Source organism: Silene latifolia, chromosome Y, assembly GCF_048544455.1.
Source record: "Silene latifolia isolate original U9 population chromosome Y, ASM4854445v1, whole genome shotgun sequence".
NCBI classification, from domain to species: Eukaryota; Viridiplantae; Streptophyta; class Magnoliopsida; order Caryophyllales; family Caryophyllaceae; genus Silene; species Silene latifolia.
Window position 1 is genome coordinate 391,662,237 of NC_133538.1, and position 20,645 is coordinate 391,682,881.

A 20,645-nucleotide genomic window follows, 5' to 3' on the forward strand; every position below is an offset into this window, starting at 1 on the left:
TCACCCAATTAGGGTTTAACAAACTTTAACAAAACGATATGAAAATTATACGTAAAGCTTACCCTCGACGCAAGGAGCACAAAGGTATAAAGAACGACGAAAACCTACACTCCTAGCTCCGAGATTTGGTAATAATGCGATGAGATGAAGCAATGTAACATAGATCTTCTCTTTATTTGTGATTTTAGGTTTGCAAAAGTGTTTTAGGAAAAAGATGACGAAACATTATATATTAATCCGCATTATTAACAAACCCGTCGCAAATCACCCGTTAACCGACTTACTCGATCGAGTGACCCTTTCTCGATCGAGTGTCAAGCTTACTCGATCGAGTACCCTACATGCAGTCTACTGTTTTGTGTAAAAACATACTTACTCGACAGAGTAAGCCCCACTCGATAGAGTACCCCAAGACACATAAAACCGTAGTATTACAGTCTTCCCTCCTTAAAAAGAACTTCGTCCCCGAAGTTCAAACCACAAACAAAAACAAATATACTAACACCTCCTCGACCCAACAACATAAACAAAACTCAGCACCAAACTTCCCTTCACACCTCCTAAAACAAAACTCAATCCGACTTAAGGCAACCACTAACTGTACCAAAACCAACATAAGACATACAAAACTCTATGAAAACATGCAAAAACTCTATGCGACCATTTCCTACCCCCCTAAAAGAAACAAGGTTACGTCCCCGTAACCATACATACCTGACAAAAAAGAGACGGATACCGTTCCCTCATAGCCTCTTCCGCCTCCCATGTAGCCTCCTCAACCTCATGGTTAGACCAAAGAACCTTAAGCAACACTATCTCCCCATGTCTAGTTTTCCTAACCTTTCGATCAAGAATCTGTTTTGGCACCTCAAGATAAGACAAGGATTCATCTAGTTCGATGTTCTCAACCTCTAACACATGTGATGGATCACTAACATACTTCCGCAGCTGAGACATATGAAACACATTATGCACTCTATCCAAAGCAGACGGTAAAGCTAACCGATACGTAACCTCATCCACACGATTCAAGATCTCATATGGTCCTATAAACTTTTGGCTCAGCTTCCCTTTCTTACCAAATCTCATGACCCCACGCATAGGAGACACTTTCAAAAGAACTTTGTCCCCAACCTGAAACTCTATATCCCGGCGATGCAAATCTGCATAACTCTTTTGTCGATCCTGGGCCGCTCTCATCCTCTGTCTGATCAGCTTAATCTGTTCCACCATCTCACGTACCATCTCTGGTTCTAAAACCACTGGCTCAGCACTATCGTCCCAACAAATCAGACTCCGACACCTCCTCCCATATAAAGCCTCAAATGGTGCCATGCCAATACTGGTGTGATAGCTGTTGTTGTAGGAAAACTCAATCAAATCCAACCTCTTCTCCCAGCTACCACCAAAATCCATAACATAAGCTCACAACATGTCCTCTAAATTCTTGATGGTCCTCTCCGTCTGGCCATCTGTCGCAGGATGAAATGTTGTACTCATCTTTAAGGTAGTTCCCAAAGACTCCTGCAACTCTTTCCAAAGCCGTGAGATGAACCTCGAATCTCTATCAGACACTATATCCTTAGGCACCCCATGCAAGTGAACCACGTTTTTCTGATAAGCCATAGCTAACTATATCATGGTCCATGTATCTTTCATTGGCACAAAATGAGCTGACTTGGTCAAACGATCCACTATAACCCATATCATGTTATTACCTTGTTGACTCTTCGGTAAACCCACGATAAAATCAATAGAAAAGGACTCCCACTTTCACTCAGGTACCTCAAGAGATTGAATCTTACCTTGTGGTCATCGCTGCTCCCCTTTCACTCTCTGACATGTCAAACAACGAGCCACGAACTCAGCTGTTTCCTTCTTAATCCCTGGCCACCAGAATATCTTCTTCAAATCTTTATATAACTTATCATCGCCTGGATGTATCGAGTATGGTGTGCAATGAGCCTCTGTCAAGATTATCCTTTTCAACTCCTCATCGTTCGGAACACACCACCTCCCATCAAATCTCACACTACCATCTGTATGAATAGAGAATCTAGACACTGTCCCTATCTCTACTCCAGCTCTCCACTCCTTAATCTTGGGATCCAACGCCTGTTTACTGCGAATATCATCATAAAGGTCTGGCTCCACTGTTAAATCTCCTATAACATCCCCTTTCTGGATCATATGTATCCCAAACTTCCTCACCTTATCTCTCAATCTCATCAAAGACACAGCCGTGCAAAGAGAATTCACGCTCTTCCTGCTCAAAGCATCTGCAACCACATTAGCTTTCCCTTCATGGTATATAATATCTATGTCATAATCCCTAATCAACTCCATTCACCTCCTTTGTCTCATGTTCAACTCCTTTTGAGTGAAGATATATTTGAGACTCTAGTGATCTGAAAACACCTTAAAGGTCGCCCCCACATAGATAATGCCTCCAAATATTAAGACAAAACATAACTGCACCCAACTCTAGATCATGCGTCGGATAATTCTCCTCATAGGGCTTTAATTGCCTAGAAGCATAGGCAATCACTTTCCCATTCTACATCAACACACAACCTAACCCATTCTTTGAAGCATCTGTATACGCCTCAAAATTCTCACTCCCTTCAGGTAATGCTAAGATTGGAGTTGTGGTCAAACACTCCTTTAAGGTTTGGAACGCCGTCTCACAACTTTCATCCCAACGAAACCTGTTCTCTTTCCTCATCAAAGCTGTCATACGTCTAGCTATCTTGGAGAAATCCTTAACGAACTGTCGATAATACCCTGCTAAACCCAAGAAACTCCTGATCTCTGCCACATTCTTTGGTGCTTCCCACTTGGTAACCACTTCAATCTTTGCAGGATTCACAGCTACCCCTTTCTTTGAAATCACATGCCCCAGAAAAGCAACCTCCTCTAACCAGAACTCACACTTGGACAACTTTGCATACAATGGGTTCTCTCTCAAGGTCTGCAACACTATCCTCAAATGCTCCTCATGCTCCTCTTTAGTCTTAGAAAAGACTAAGATATCGTCTATAAAGACCACCACAAACCGATCCAAGAACTGACTAAAAATCCGGTTCATCAAATCCATGAACACTGCAGGTGCGTTAGACAACCCAAACGGCATCACAACATACTCATAATGACCATATCTCGATGTAAAAGTTGTCTTCGGTATGTCCTCTTCCCTAATCTTCACCTGATGGTAACCCGACCTCAAATCAATCTTGGAAAAGACTGCTGCACCGTTCAACTGATCAAACAAATCATCTATCCTCGGCAAAGGATACTTGTTCCTTACTGTCACTCTGTTCAGCTCCCTATAATCGATGCACAACCTCAAGATCCCATCTTTCTTCTTCACAAACAGGACTGGTGCTCCCCACGGTGACACACTAGATCTAATGTATCCCTTCTCAAACAGATCATCAAGCTGCTTCTTTAGCTCCTCCAACTCCTTAGGACCCATACGGTACGGTGCCTTAGAGATTGGCCCCGTCCCCGGTTTCAACTCAACGGTGAAATATATATCTCTCTTCGGTGGTAACCCCGGTATATCCTCTGGAAACACATCTGAAAACTCTCCCACCACTGGTATCTGCCCAACTGCCGGACTCTCCATACGGTGATCTCTCACATGACACAGGATCAATGGACACCCCTTCCTCAGGTAAGACTTCAAGGTCACTGCTGCAATCAACTTAACTTTGGGTTTGACAACAAACCCACGATAAGATACACTAATCCCCTTAGGACCTCTCAAAGAAACCTTCTTTTGATGATAATCTATCTTAGCTTTGTACTTTCCCAACCAATCCATCCCAACTATCATCTCAAAACCATCTAAAGGAAACTCTAACAAGTCTACTGGTAGATCAACTTGTCCAACTAACATAGAAACACCTCTATACAACCGCCCACAAGATACAGACTCCCCCGAAGGTATCAAAAACTTCCTCTCTTACAGACTCATACTCACTCAAACCCAACCGTTTAACATAACTCGACGATAAATACTATTGTGACGCTCCCGAATCAAACAAAACAAAGGTAAAAACTCCATTAACAAGAAATGTACCGGTGATAACGTGAGCATCTTCCTCAGCTGCTTTCTTCTCCATCATAAACAGCTTGCCACTGGTCTTCTGTCCACCTCCCTGGACAGTACTAGCTCAGGTGGCATGCTTAGCAGCCGACCCCTGGTTATTGTTGTTGTTGTTGTTGTTCATCGTCGGTCTCTTATATGAATTACCGCCATTGCGGTTAGCCCCACCGTTGTTACACTGACCTCCTATGTTGTTCCACGACCCAGCCGGCCTGTTACTAGCATAGCTCTGTGCAGGACCCTGTAAGAAACTCCCTTGTGACTGTCTCTGGAAACCACCACTCACCGCACTGGTGTACTCATGCCTCTTGTGGCCCACACCGCCACAGTTATAACAGGTCATACCCTAACTATTACCACCACTTCCACGACCACGCCCGTAAGAAGCCCCAGCACTAAAACCAGAGCCCGATGAATACGCTCTTGCCTGGTTATTGCCGCCCTTTTTGTAACTAGATTGACCACCTCCCTGACAATCAGCCTTCCTTTTTTCAGAGGCTCTCTCCCAGCTCTCCTTGGCCATCTCAACTAACCTCTCGGCCCTCCCAGCATGCTCATAGACCTCCTTTACATCTGTAAGAACTCCCATCGGTAACTTCTCCATAATCTTGGGGGTCAACCCTTTCTCGAACCACAATGCTAAGTTCTCCTCACTCATCCCCATGTCCTCACCATACTTGGACTTCTCATTAAACTTGCGGTAGTACTCAGCCACCATCATCTCGGATATCATCTTAAAATCATCAAACTTTTCTCTCAACTTACTACGCACATGCTCTGGCACAAACTCACGCCTCATCGCTTTCCTGAACTCATCCCAAGGTATCGCAGGTAGCGCCTGCTTCATATACATCCCCCGAGCACTCACTTTAACCTTATCCCACCACTCACCGGCCGCTTCCCTCAAGTAGAACGCAGCTTGTTCCACTTTCAACTCCTCCGGGCAGTGGACCAACTCAATAATATTCTCCATCTCTCTATGCCAATTATCCAGCAGAATTGGCGCCTCTGTCCCGTTATACTCCTTAGGGTTGAACCTAGCTATATGAATGCTGATCTTGGAGTGATCGACATCTTTGTCCTTTCCCACTCTTTTCAAAGCATCTGTGAGAGCATCCTGGTGCTCCAACATCTTTACTATATCATCAACGGTCATACTCTCTGCTCTAGCATACAAAGCGTTCCTCTTTGGCGGCATCGTGTAACTATATAAAAGAAAGGTAAACATAAACACTCATCCCACATCTCAAAACACGCATACGACCTATATAGAACCTACTCGATCGAGCCCCTCAACCCACTCGATCGAGTTAAGGGCACTTGATCGAGTTGCCCCTCCTACTCGATCGAGTGCCTCGACTTCAGAACCTGATCAAAAAATTTTCTAAAACATACTCGATCGAGCCTATAACCCACTCGATCGAGCTGACCCTACTCGATCGAGTCCCACCACTTACTCGATCGAGCGCCCAAAAACTTGCTTCTGCCCAGAAAACACAAATCTACCTACTCGATCGAGTCAGACCCACTCGATCAAGCCTCTCACCTACTCGATCGAGTGCCCCCCACTCGATCGAGCCATGCAGACTCGTATACACTACCCGCATGTTCATCTTACTTTACCAACTTTCTATACTACTAGCAAAACGACAACAATAACATATATATATATATATATATATATATATATATATATATATATATATATATATATATATATATATACGTCACTCTTTATATACTCAAACAAAACAGCTTTACTCCCATATTTTTAACATATCACGTTATAAATCAAACATCATACCTTCAATCATCCAACATACAAATCACATAATCATCACCTTTTATTCCATACCTCATATCCTCCACATTCATGCATCTATAGATTCACACCACATGTTATTACAAATATATGCAAACAAGAAAATAACACATAATGATCCCGACACGTAACCGGTTCAAAATTGTAGGGCGAGTTCGTGACTTTAGGACGTCTCCCAAGCCTTTGCATTAGCTCCTACAACTTCTACCCCGGTTTTATTTTAGTTTGACTCCCTATATTCATTAGGTTCATTGGTTACAGGTTTCAGGATCGTCGCTCTTATACCACTTTCTGACACCCTCATACTCTAAGTGCCTTACCAGGACCACTTAAGGTATGGAAACGTCACCATCTCGATTACCCGAGGCAATGATAATAATAAGACAATAATGAAACATACTTAAAATTAAATACGGTTTAAAGTGATTATATGTCAACTCCAAAACTAATAAACTAAAATACAAGGATCTCAAAACAGTCTACTGATAAAACTATCAAAACTACAAAACATCGTCTGACACAGCGGAAGACTTCTAACTGCTACGTGATGACTCATCCCAGCTACCCCATACGCGTCATATCATACCTGCTCAACAACTGCTCACCATCCCCGAATGGATCACCACAGTTTTTAAAACATTAAAACGGGGTCAGTACTAATTACACACAACCATTCCACAACGAAACAAGTACACAAACAGCTCAACAACACAGCAATCCTCCAAACTCCATAATCAATCACCACACAATTGACTACACATTAAAGTATGTAGTCCTGCCAGACTACCCATCGCAACAAGTACTCCACACCGCCAGTGGGGGACCGCAGACGTACCCACCAAATCCCCGCTCATCACCACTGAGCGATAAACCCAAGTTTCCTTAATGTGCACATCCCCTCCTGCGGCGGGTTCTACAGATGGCGAACCAAGGGCGTGTAGCCACTCCCGCAAGTGACTCCACTCAGCCAGGGACGTACCCTGAAGATCACAAACAGATACAAACTAATCAATAGTATGAAAACAACAACCGTCTAACAACTCAACAATACAATCATTATTTAATCACAACAACCATCACCACACATTATGTAACTAATATTGAGTCGGGAAACCCTACCTGGAAAGCAAACACGGAATCAGACGATCAAGCAGCTTAATCAGAATCTCTTCTCAACGAACCCTCATCCTATACATACATACATATTATTACTACCGCATCATATAAACCACCAAAAACCCCAAAATCACCCAATTAGGGTTTAACCAACTTTAATAAAACAATATGAAAATGATACGTAAAGCTTACCCTCGACGCAAGGATTACAAAGGTATAAAGAACGACGAAAACCGACACTCCTAGCTCCGGGATTTACAAATAATGCGATGAGATGAAGCAACGTAACTTAGATCTTCTCTTTTTTTTGTGATTTTAGGTTTACAAAAGTGTTTTAGGAAAAAGATGATGAAACATTATATATTAATCCGTATTATTAACAAACCCGTCGCAAATCACCCGTTAACCGACTTACTCGATCGAGTAAGTCACTTACTCGATCGAGTGACCCTTACTCGATCGAATGTCAAGCTTACTCGATCGAGTACCCTACAGGCAGTCTACGGGTTTGCGTAAAAACATACTTACTCGACAGAGTAAGCCCCACTCGATAGAGTACCCCAAGACACATAAAACCATAGTATTACATCGGTCAAGAATTTACAACACCTACAAATCGACTTAGTTTCTTCCTATTCAACTATATGCTTGGCCTAACAAGCCTTAAGTTAGTTTATATCTTACAAGTCTTGTTGAATAGATAAGAGATTCATGTTAGGTTGTCAATCAAGACAGTCATCAAGCATAACATGTGCATAAGTTGAAACTACAACAAGCAAGCATTCATATGAACACATATTACATTAAGTACGGATCTACCCCCATGATTAGTTACCCTAATCCCCCATTAACCCTAGCTAAAAGACTACTCACTCATGATCATGGTAAACATACTAATAAGGGTGTGAATCATACTAAGAAGATTAAACATGGTGAATGAGTAAAGCAATAAACAATAATTAAGGAAAAGGGTAAAAGAGATTATACCAACTAAAGGATGATCCAATTAATAAGCAAAGAATAATAGAAGAAAACTTGATGAATAATGAAAAGTTGTCAAGTCTTCAATAAACCCCAAATAGTCTTCAAATTACCCAACTAAATTTAAGAACACTTGAAGGATTAAAGAGAGATTAAGATTTGATTAATATTGAATTGTGTTATTACAACTTGATTAATACTAATAAGATCTACAAAACTAGATTTGGAATTGGTAAATTAACTTGATTAGGAATTGGTGATTAATTCCCTAATACAATGGGGCATTTATACTAAGTAAAAATTAGGGTAACTAATGGCTTAAATGACGATTAAGTCCCTAAGAAGAAGGGTAACGCCTTGCAAGTCCTTAAGGAGCCTCACGACTTCACTATATTGGACGTTCATACTAGATAGGGAACCACCCGGCCCAAGTGTGAGACGGTCGATCTGAGCTTCGAGATGCCCGGGTTGTTCTTGGGACGCCCGGTCTGAGCCTTGGGCCGCTCGCGCTGCTTCTGGGACGCCCGGATCATAGGTCAGCATAGTTTCCTCTTCTTTGACTGCCTCAAGATCCGTGGGGATCATTGAGGGGTCGTGGGGGTCTTCATCATTGCCCATTCTACTTGTTCTATCTACTTAGGGGTTTAGTATCGGTCTCCTCCTTGTTGCTTGGTCGTTAGATGTAATCCATTTAGCTCCAAATTGCTCCATAAATGCAAGGTTAGCATTTCTCTCCTACCAAGGACACAAAACCTCAAAAAATATGCAAAGTGGGAAGCTAAAGATAAGAAATGACCCTAATACATGCAAGAAAGCATAGGAAAGAGGCTAGTTCGGGGACTAAAAGTGTGCAAATATGAGTCATATCAAATATCCCCAAACCGAACCTTTAATCGTCCCTAGTAAAGAGGTGACTAAAACTATGGCCCTTATTAATACTACTACCCAATGTGAGACAATTAGCGGGTCTGACTCCGCCCCTTCAACTCACAACAAGACACCTATGAGGTAAGATGCCTTCTTGCAAGGCAAGGTGGGGCTTGCCAAAATGGCGATGTATCCTAGAATTTAAGCCCACAAGATCAAGTAAAGGATGCATCTACAAAAACAATACCCTGATGTTTACGTTTTTGTTGTAGCTTCTGGCTACTGTTTGCTGGTAAGAGGCTATTCTGATTTTGGCTGCATCCCTAAATTCTTCTGCCAGGGTTACGCTATCTTGTAGTAATAGCTTGTTCTCCTCTACGGTGTTTAAGCTGCTTCTGGTATTTGGCACATGGATTTCCGCTGGGATCACTGCTTCACAGCCATAGACCAGAGAGTAAGGGATCTGGCCTTTGGATGTTTTAGGTGTAGTTCTGTCAGCCCATAGGACCAAGGGAAGTAATTCAGCCCATTTGCCTTTTCTTCTTTGCAGTTTTTTCTTTAAGCAGTTGATTACCACTTTGTTGCTGGATTCTGTATGGCATTGGCTTTTGGATAGCCTGGTATAGAGGTTACTAGACTGATATTCCATTCTGCACAGAAAGCCTTTGTCCTTTTTCCCACGAACTGAGTTCCATTGTCACAGACTATTTCTGAAGGGATTCCATATTTGCATATGATATTACGTTTGATGAATGATATGACATCCTTTTCTTTGATTTGCCTGTATATGAGTCAGCCTCTATCCACTTTGAGAAGTAGTCAGTCATGGCTAACATGAAGACTTTTTGTCCAGGAGCTTGGGGTAGTTTGCCTACAATATCCATTCCCTATTTCATGAATGGCCAGGGAGTTAAGATGGAGTGTAGTAGCTCTGATGGTTGATGGATGAATGGGGAGTGAAGTTGGCAGGCTTTGCATTTGGTGCTCTAGGCTAAACAGTCAGCCCTTAGGGTTGGCCAGAAGTAGCCTGTCCTTAGAACTTTGCTTTCTAGGCTTCTGCCGCCCTTATGATTTCCACAGTATCCATCATGTATTTCCTGAATAACCTGTTCTGCCTTATTAGGTTCCAGGCATCGCAGATAAGGTCCAGCCTGAGACTTTTTTAACAAAATGTTATTTATGATAGTATAGGTAGAGGCTTTAATTCTAAGGGCCCTTGCTTCATGCTTATCTTTGGGCAGTATGCCCTGTAAGAGCCAGTCATAGTATGGTTTAGTCCAAGAGTTTGTGTCCTTATTAATAGGACAGATTTGGTCAGGCTTTGGAATGGTTGGTTCTAGTAGATGAACAATAGGTATTTTGTCAAATATAGTTAGGCTGAAATTTGATCCCAGGCTGGCTAGGGCATCACCATGAGTGTTCAGGTCTCTTGGTATTTGATCAATGTCAAATGAACGAAATTCTTTGCAAAGGTTTTTAACATAATCTAAATAAAGAATCATTTGGGAATCCTTTGCAGCATAGGTTCCTTTGACTTCATTATAAATTAAAAGAGAGTCAGTTTTTACCATGAGATTTTTCACACCAAGATCTATACATACCTTGAGTCCAGCTATCAGGGCTTCATATTTAGCTTCATTGTTTGTTGCTTTGAACTCACAACTAATAGCATGAGCTATTAGATCTCCCTGTGGTGATTTTAGTACTAATCCTAGGCCAGTTCCTCTCATATTTGTTGCTCCATCTACGTGTAAGGTCCACTCCTGGCCTAGTTTTTGGGTGTCTAGATGATTAACTTCTTTTATGAGGTCTGGTTCTAAGCTAGGACTAAATTCAGCCATAAAGTCTGCTAAGGCCTGAGATTTAACAGTTGTCCTAGGTTCAAAGGTTATGACATAAGTACTTAGTTGTACTGACCATTTTGCCATTCTGCCTGAAAGTTCAGGTTTTCTCAGGACAGATTTGATAGGTAGGTTGGTCCTGACAATTATTGGGTGACTCTCAAAGTAAGTTCTAAGTTTTGTACAGTATATAATTAAAGCAAGTACGTATTTTTTAAGTAATCCATACCTTGTTTCTGCATCCAGGAGACTTTTACTTATATAATAGACAGGGTGTTGTTGCCCTTCAACCTCTTTGGTCAGGAATCCACTTACTGCGATCTCAGTGATAGATAAGTAAACCGTCCGGGGTTCTCCTTTTTTAGGTTTGGCCAGTAGTGGAGGGATAGCCAGGTAGGTTTTTAAATCTTCGAAGGTTGTTTCGTGTTCAGGCATCAATTTGAATGATTTATTCTTCTTGTGGAGGTCGTAGAAGGATCTGCATCTTTCAGATGATCTAGATATCAATCTGTTCAGGGCTGCAACTCTTCCTGTTAATATTTCGATATCTTTGACTGATTTGGGAGATTCTAAGTCCAAGATGGATTTTATCTGTTCTGGGCTGGATTCAATCCCTCTTTTTGTCACCATGTATCCAACGAATTTGCCTGAAGAGACTCCAAAGTGGCATTTGGAGGGGTTGAGCTTCATATTGAATTCTTCCAGGATTTTGAAGGCTACTTCCTGAGGGGTAATATCCATATAATACCCTTAAATTATAGGACTATAACGTAAATTTAATATGCAATTTATTGTCATAAACGAAAAACAACAATGAAACGATAAAGATTAAGAATCAACCTCGGGTCCTTTGTAGTGCGGCGTAAAGAAAAGAAATCAACAGAGATTTCCTCCTAATCGTTACACCCAAGACCGTCTGAGACTATGCCCTTGTGCTAGAATTACTCTCTAATTGACTTGCAATATTGAGAGAGTTGTTATGTGAGTTTTTCCGATGTGAGATCTGAATTTTTGAGAGGCAATGTTCTCAAAACCCTAATTATTTTTGCAAAATGACAAATTAGGTTACAAAGGAGGAGAAGCTCTCCTTTTTGTTCCCTCATCCGGCCAGCCGTGAGCTTACATGGGGAAGTGGGCTTCCACTTCCTCTTAATTTTAACTCGTGGTCCGACCCGAAAAATGCTAAATGTATATGACGCGGTTTCATTATAAATCGTCATCGGTTATCGGTTATTAAAACATCGTCTAGTAACATGAATTAGTCGATATAATAATACATGTCCGATAATGACAATATTGTATAATTAATTCAATATACATTAATTAAATATAATCGTTTATATTTAATTTACGAATTAACTGCTTAATTCGCCTTAGCCCATTTTATTTAATCCGTATTAAATAAAATATCTCAACATCGCATTTTGACTAATTACTAGTCAAATAACTCGGACTAACTGCTTAGTCAATTTTCTGGCATCAACATGACTGTATTTTCATACCGTCACATCTCTCAAACGTATCCTATAGGTGTGACTTTTAGGGACCAGTTGATCACCGCCATCTGTATGACAATAACGTCAAACTTATCTAGCAAGCCAACCGTTATTGATAAACGTGGACCAACTGATTATAATACAAAAGTATACCCTTTGATCCTTTTAGAGATTTATAAGTCCTTGCACTAACTGTAAAGGACACCAGCCCCAACAAGCTCCCACTTGTCCGTACAAGTGTATGTGCAATGACGTTATCCGCACTAACTGGAGGACACAGCTTCAACAAACTCCCACTTGTCCGTACAAGTGTATGTGCGATAACCGATTCTCATATTCATTTAAAATTTCTCCCACTCAATGTAAAACAATTTGCAGATCCGGATCCGCAAAGGTCGTATTTTAAAATCGATCTGTATCTAGAGTGGTTTCCCCGACTAGAGAGTAACTCAACTGATAAAACGAATTCGTATTCGAGCATGGCCATGCATTTCGATTCTGACTCCTCGAGTGGCCCTGAGAAATATCGAGTACCTGATAAAGGCTGAATATTTCCTTCAACTCGACTCCTTCCGATCTAAGCACAGCATGAAATGACCCAGAAAAAATCTACTTGGCCCCCTGTTACGGATGACCGTGAGAAAGAAACCAAAGTCACCCAAAATCTGCCTTAGTCTCAAGAGACAGTCGATAGTCAAAAGAATCGACTCTTAGGATCACCATGGAGGTCCTATCCACGGCTGGCACCGAATGTTATAAAACATTTAGGACTCCACGTCGATGTTACAATTGTGTCCTACGAAATATCCGTATAAATCGCCTCTGTGATTGGTCAGTCAACCTTTTGACTTATGGCTCGTTGAACCCACCATCAACCAACGTCACAAAATAACTACCTTGAGTTATCAGCTCACGTGGGCAATTAAGGACCAAAAATATAATGTTTGTTCAGTTCACTTTGTGGTGTTCAAAATTGTCGTACAAATCCACATGAAAAACAAAATATATAAATATCAAAACGATGATGTCGTATAGAGTACACAAGAAAATGAATCTAATCCATAAAAGAGTACTACAACTCAGGAACACGTTTAATTCCCATGGAATTAACATGCCCTTCATGCTTATCTTGTCGTAATGGTTTAGTGAGAGGATCTGCTATATTAACATGTGTAGCAATCTTTTCTATCACTACTTCCTTTTGCTCCACGTAATCTCGGATTAGATGAGCTTTCCGTTGTACATGTCTAGACGCGACATAGTACTCGGACTCAGTCGTAGAATCTGTTGTAACACTTTGTTTGGAACTCTTCCAGCTGACTGTAGCGCCATTAAGAGTAAAAACGAATCCAGATAGAGATTTCGAGTCATCTCGATCCATAAGTCAATGCCCAGTCTTTAGTCCTCCGTAGGTACTTAAGAATGTTCTTGACAGCCATCCAATGTGATACACCGGATGCTTTGTTGGAATCGACTTGTCATACTCAATGCATATGCCACGTCGGGACGTGTGCATATCATGGCATACATGATTGATCCTATAGCTGAGGCATAAGGAATCCGTGTCATGCGCTCTTTCTCTTCCGGTGTCTCTGGTGCCTGAGACTTGCTCAAATGCACCCCTGGAGCCATAGGAAGAAACCCCTTTTTGGAGTTAGTCATGCTGAATCTCTCTAGGATCTTGTCTATGTAAGACTCTGATGAGAGATAACATCCGACGTGATCTATCTCGATAGATACGGATGCCCAGAATTCTTTGTGCCTCACCCAGATCTTTCATCTGGAAATGGTTCTTCAACCATACTTTTACCGAAGTTAAGAGAGGTATGTCATTCCCAATCAGGAGTATGTCATCGACATACAATATCAGGAAGACAATCTTTCTCCCACTTGACTTGATATATAGACATGGTTCCTCGACTGATCGAGTAAATCCATTGTCTTTTATCACTTGGTCGAAACGATGATTCCAACTCCTAGAAGCTTGCTTAAGTCCATAAATGGAGTCCACCTCGGATTTCATGGCCTCAAGCCAAAGCTTTGAGTCGGAACTAGTCATGGCACCTTTATAGGTTGCGGGTTCACTACTCGTTAAGAGTAGAATGTCATCTATGTCATGTTTCTCGACCATACCAATGTATCTGTCCGGAGGAATAGAGACTCTTCCCGACCTCCTAGGTTCCTCAGGAATATTCACCGCAGCCGGGATTGAAGGAATTGGTTCCTCCAATGGTTGCTCGGTATTTGGTTCTGGAACCTCCGAAACACTCGAAGGTTCTATCACTCTTTGCATTCTCGGGAAATTCCTTCTCTAAGAATGTCGCACTAGCCGCAACAAAAACACGTTGTTCGGTTGGCGAATAAAAGTAATGACCAAGTGTTCCTTTAGGATAACCTATAAAGTATGTCTTGACTGATCGCGGGCCGAGCTTATCCTCGTGTCTCCACTTGACATAAGCCTCGCAGCCCCAAACCCGTATAAAGGACAAGTTAGGGACCGTTCCCTTCCATAGTTCATATGGAGTCTTGTCAACACTTTAGACGGACTTGGTTAAGTATTAGAGCAAATGACGGAAGAGCATAACCCCACAATGAGGCAACACGGTGTGACTCATCATGGATCGAACCATATCAAGTAGTGTTCGATTTCTCCGTTCGGACACACCATTAACCTGAGGTGTTCCAGGTGGAGTTAACTGTAAGGCAATCCCACAGTCTTTAAGGTGTTGATCAAACTTGTGAGAAAGATACTCGCCACCACGATCTGAGTGCAGTGTTTTAATATTTCTTCCCAGTAGGTTCTGTACCCTATTCTGGTATTCCTTGAATTTCTCAAAGGATTCACTTTTGTGCTTCATTAAGTAGACATAGCCATATCTACTTAAATCGTCCGTGAAAGTGATGAAATACCTATAGCCTTCTCGTGCGGTGATTGACATAGGCCCACATACATCCGTATGTATGAGTCCTAATAGGTCAGCAGCGCGCATTCCAACACCTTTGAAGGAAATTCGAGTCATCTTACCAATGAGACATGATTCACACGTGCCAAATGATTGAAAATCAAAGGCCGAGATAGCTCCATTCTTTATGAGCTGTTTTACGCGTTTCTCATTAATGTGTCCCATACGGCGCGATTACCATAGGTATGTTTGATCTTTGTCACTGACCTTTAACTTCTTATTCATTACGTGTAATATTTCGGTGGTCTGATCTAAAACATAAATTCCGTTCATGGAGACTGCCTTGCCAAAAATCATATCGTGTAATGAGAAAATGCAATTATTATTCTCTATTACAAATGAAAAACCAAGTTTGTCAAGTGCAGAAACTGAAATAATGTTTTAGAAAGACTGGGTACATAATAGCAGTTATATAAAAATAACTCAAATCCCCTAGGAAGCTGGATCACGTATGTTCCCCTCGAGACGGCAGCCAATCGTGCTCCATTCCCGATACGCAGGTCCACCTCACCCTTTACGAGGGGTTCGATGTTCCGAAGCCCCCGCACATGATTACACGGATGAGAACCACAACCGGTATCTAGTACCCAAGTTCTGAACTTGCGTGGTTAATCTCAATCATATGAATAAAAGTAGAAGAGGAAGAAGACATACCAACGGGTTTAACGCGACCGCTTTTATGTCCTCATGATAAACAGACATGTACGCCTCCAATGCCCCGATCTTGTGGCAATGATGGCATTCCATATTTTCGGTTTTGCTCTTTGTCGCGCTGATGAGTTACTTGCCTCACCAGGCCCACTCTTACGACCCGACTTCTTGAACTTCGGTTTGCCTCTCGCTAGGTCTCGCTTGAGCTTTGCCCTTACCCTTGCCCTTGTTTGTCACAACGAGAACATCTTGTTTCATGCTCCCACTGAACTTCATGTCCTTCTCGGTCTGTACGAGAAGGGAGTGCAGTTCATGGGGACTTTTCTTCAAATCATTCATATAGTAATTGGCTCTAAAGAGCGCAAAACCATCGTGGAGTGAATGAAGCATGCGGTCAATAACAATGTTCTCGCTGATTTTACAATCAAGCGCCTCCAGTCTCTCGACATTCTCAATCATGCTGAGAATGTGTGGGCTAACCGGTTGGCCCTTCTGGAGTCTCGCATCAAAGAAGCGAGTGGTATGCTCATAGGTCACGATTCTCGGTGCTTTCGAGAATTCCTTAGTGAGCGTGGTGAAAATCTTGTTTGCACCTTGGGCTATGAAGCGTTTCTGCAAATTGGATTCCATTGCAAAAATGAGTACGTTTTTAATCGCACCCGCTTCCATGACGAAGTCGCTATACGTGGAGACCTCGTTAACTCGAGCCGTGGGGCCTGGGGGTGGCGGGAGGGGTTCGATCAAATACTTGAGCTTCCCGTCGCCGGTGGCGGCATTCCGTAATGCCGCCTCCCATTCCGCGAAGTTTGATCCATCATTCTTCAGTCTAGTAGACTTATTCATCTGATTCATGAAGATCTGAAGCCAGGACTCACGGTCCAATGTGGCACTTGGCATTGGGTCATCGAGGATGCCAGCCATTAAGTTATTAGCAGTTTAAAATTGTGATCTACGCTGAAAGAAAGAAAAACAAAAACGAAATAAGCAACTCATCGAGGTGATATAAGTCTATTAAAATTCATTTTAATCGTGTAGACTCATTGCACTTGCATAATTGATCTCCCTCAAGAATAATACAAGTGATCCCAAGACTCAATTTCCGTAAATTGATAAGCCAACTGTTTAGCTAGTTCTTCCGTAAAAACTCTTGGTCGATAGATTTCCGTAAATCCTATCTATAGTCCACTATAATCACAGGATCGTACGAGTGACCATAGTGTTGAGATAAAATAGGTCAATCGGTTCCAACTTACCCGACGTAGAAGGGGTCATATTATGCCTACCGACGAAGAAGGGATTCATTGGAGTTTGACCTATAAAGACTGTTCTCAATTTTTGTTTATACGAGGAAGATCCCATCAACTTAGTTTTAATTCATTTTAAGTGAACGAATAACTAGCATTACGTGAATGAATTAACTTAGGTGATGGCTTAAAATGATCGTGTGACATGAGAATGTCATAGAAAACTAACGCGTGACCTCTATATGAGTCAGTTTTCATGCAATTATTAGGTGGTTTGGTTTTAGGCGGAATTGATGCAATCTATCGTTACGATAAAATAAATAAATGAATGAAATACGTAAATAAAAATTCCTAGTGTGGCCTATCCTAGTAAAAAGAACATAATACAACTTTGGAATCCACCGTTGGACCCGAGAAGCTTGTCTTGATGTTCCATCTTTGTTCATGCAGCGGGAGTGAGCATCCGATCTCCATCTTTAGTCTTCTCAAAATTACAATTAAAATTTACAAAATATAAACCTATTTACATTCTAAATAAAAACTGTAATTAATTAAAAAAAATAAAAAGGGAGATACGAGATCTCAAAATACAACCAAGACCGTGTTCCATCATTACGGTAACACGTTCTACTAAGGCCACACTAAGTTACAACCGTTTGTAAAATTAAATAAATACGTAATTAAAAGCATTCAAAACAATGAAAATAACGATAAATAAAATGCATCAACTAAATTAAATTTATTCGTGACATAATTCCGTAATTATGTTAAATTTATCCAAACCACCTTTAATGATTAAAATTATGTGACAAAACCGCTTTAGTCAAGTTAATTTTAATCCGTGATAATCCGTTACTTTAAATCGTTTTAAAGTAACTAAATTGTACGTGGGTGAACCGTTTCACTATCAAGCGAATGCATAAATCCGTATTATGCAAAAATTGGCCGGAAAAAAAAAAAACAAAACAATTTTTTTTTTTTTCTTCACGTCTGCCGTGAACAGTACCAGTAAAAAAAATTTTTTTTTTTTATTATTTTTTGCTGCTGAAATGCCGATAGCAACAAAAGAACAACAAAAAAAAATTTCTCGGCTCAAAAACGTGAGCATCAAATAACAAAACAAAACGATTTGTTAAAACCCAATTGCAATTTAATCTAATCCGTATAGAATTGAAACTACAATTGATACACCTTTAACATATTGCAATAATTATCGATTAAAATTACAATATGCAAAGAACAAAAAGAAAACAAAAGATCGTCTGATCTAGCAAAAACGTGTGGCACGCAAATCAAGGCAAAAAAAAAACAGAAAACAGGCCAAGAAGGCCGCACGGTTTTCCAAAAAAAAAAAAATTGGCCGAGACAAAAAAAATTTGTGCCGCACGAATTTTAATGCAAACAATTTATCGATTCAAATTCGTTTGATGAAAAACACATAGAAAAATTTACGTGGCCTCGCTCTGATACCACTTGAGGGGTAATATCCATATAATACCCTTAAATTATAGGACTATAACGTAAATTTAATATGCAATTTATTGTCATAAACGAAAAACAACAATGAAACGATAAAGATTAAGAATCAACCTCGGGTCCTTTGTAGTGCGGCGTAAAGAACAGAAATCAACAGAGATTTCCTCCTAATCGTTACACCCAAGACCGTCTGAGACTATGCCCTTGTGCTAGAATTACTCTCTAATTGACTTGCAATATTGAGAGAGTCGTTATGTGAGTTTTTCCGATGTGAGATCTGAATTTTTGAGAGGCAATGTTCTCAAAACCCTAATTATTTTTGCAAAATGACAAATTAGGTTACAAAGGAGGAGAAGCTCTCCTTTTTGTTCCCTCATCCGGCCAGCCGTGAGCTTACATGGGGAAGTGGGCTTCCACTTCCTCTTAATTTTAACTCGTGGTCCGACCCGAAAAATGCTAAATGTATATGACGCGGTTTCATTATAAATCGTCATCGGTTATCGGTTATTAAAACATCGTCTAGTAACATGAATTAGTCGATATAATAATACATGTCCGATAATGACAATATTGTATAATTAATTCAATATACATTAATTAAATATAATCGTTTATATTTAATTTACGAATTAACTGCTTAATTCGCCTTAGCCCATTTTATTTAATCCGTATTAAATAAAATATCTCAACATCGCATTTTGACTAATTACTAGTCAAATAACTCGGACTAACCGCTTAGTCAATTTTCTCGCATCAACATGATCAGTATTTTCATACCGTCACATCTCTCAAACGTATCCTATAGGTGTGACTTTTAGGGACCAGTTGATCACCGCCATCTGTATGACAATAACGTCAAACTTATCTAGCAAGCCAACCGTTATTGATAAACGTGGACCAACTGATTATAATACAAAAGTATACCCTTTGATCCTTTTAGAGATTTATAAGTCCTTGCACTAACTGTAAAGGACACCAGCCCCAACACTTCCAGGTCTTTTACATGATCTTCTGCCTTCTTTTATTTAACCACCATGTCATAAATGTAGACCTCCATTATGTCACCAATTTGATCTTTGAACATCATATTGTCCAGGCGTTGGTAGGTTGCCCCTACATTCTTCAGGCCAAAGGGCATTGCTGTGTAACAATATATGCCCCTTTCCGTGATGAATGCAGTGTTTTCCGGGTCAGCTAGGTGCATCTTGATCTGGTTGAATTCACTTGAAGCATCCATAATTGTTAGAATCTCATGCCCTGATGTAGCATCTACCATTGCATCAATGTGAGGGAGTGGGAATAGATCCTTTGGGCAGGCTTTATTAAGGTCTGTGTAGTCTACACAAACTCTCCACTTGCCATTCTTCTTTTGTACCACAACCACGTTGGCTAGCCATTCAGGGTACATTACTTCTCTGATCATTCCCATGTCTAGGAGTTTGTACACCTCTTCGTTAATGATAGAGTTGCATTCAGGGGCAAACTTTCTCCTTTTCTACTGTACAGGCTTAAATGAAGTATCAATTTTAAGTTTATGGGTAATAATATTAGCATCTATACCGGTCATATCAAAGTGGGACCAGGCAAAACATGAAGATTTATTCTTAAGAAAACTTACTAGTTCTGGTCTGATATTATCACGGACATCAGATCCTATCAGTGCGTGCCTGTCAGGATACTCAGGGTCTAAAATTACCTGATCTGTTTCCATTTGGGTTTCTGCCACATAAGTACTCCTGACAGGGTATTATAATTGTTAGGCGAGAGACTTACCTGCCTTGGAAGGTTTTAAGGATTCAGTATAATATTCCTGGGCAGACTTTTGTTCACCTTTGATGGTTGCTATTCCCCACTCTGTTGGTATTTTGACGCATTGGTGATAGGTTGAAGGAATAGCTCAGACATTGTGGATCTAATGCCTGCCTAGGATGGCATTGTAGGATGAAAGGCAATCCAGGACTTCAAATCTTTCATATGATGAGACTCCTTCAACGTATGTTGGCAGATAGATTTCTCCCAGAGTGTTCTTGGTTTCACCATAGAATCCTACCAGGACATTTGATTTCATTATGATCTG

General features: G+C 40.8%; 1 protein-coding gene across 1 annotated transcript; it reads right to left on the reverse strand.

The window, feature by feature from the left end:
• Positions 1 to 9,129: 9,129 nt before the first annotated feature.
• Positions 9,130 to 11,368, reverse strand: LOC141632077 (uncharacterized). Its single transcript, XM_074444660.1, has 4 exons — positions 11,054 to 11,368; positions 10,004 to 10,144; positions 9,679 to 9,784; positions 9,130 to 9,581 (listed from the first exon to the last, which is right to left on the reverse strand). The coding sequence occupies exons 1-4, from the start codon at positions 11,366 to 11,368 to the stop codon at positions 9,130 to 9,132; spliced, it is 1,014 nt and encodes a 337-aa protein (XP_074300761.1).
• Positions 11,369 to 20,645: the final 9,277 nt, after the last annotated feature.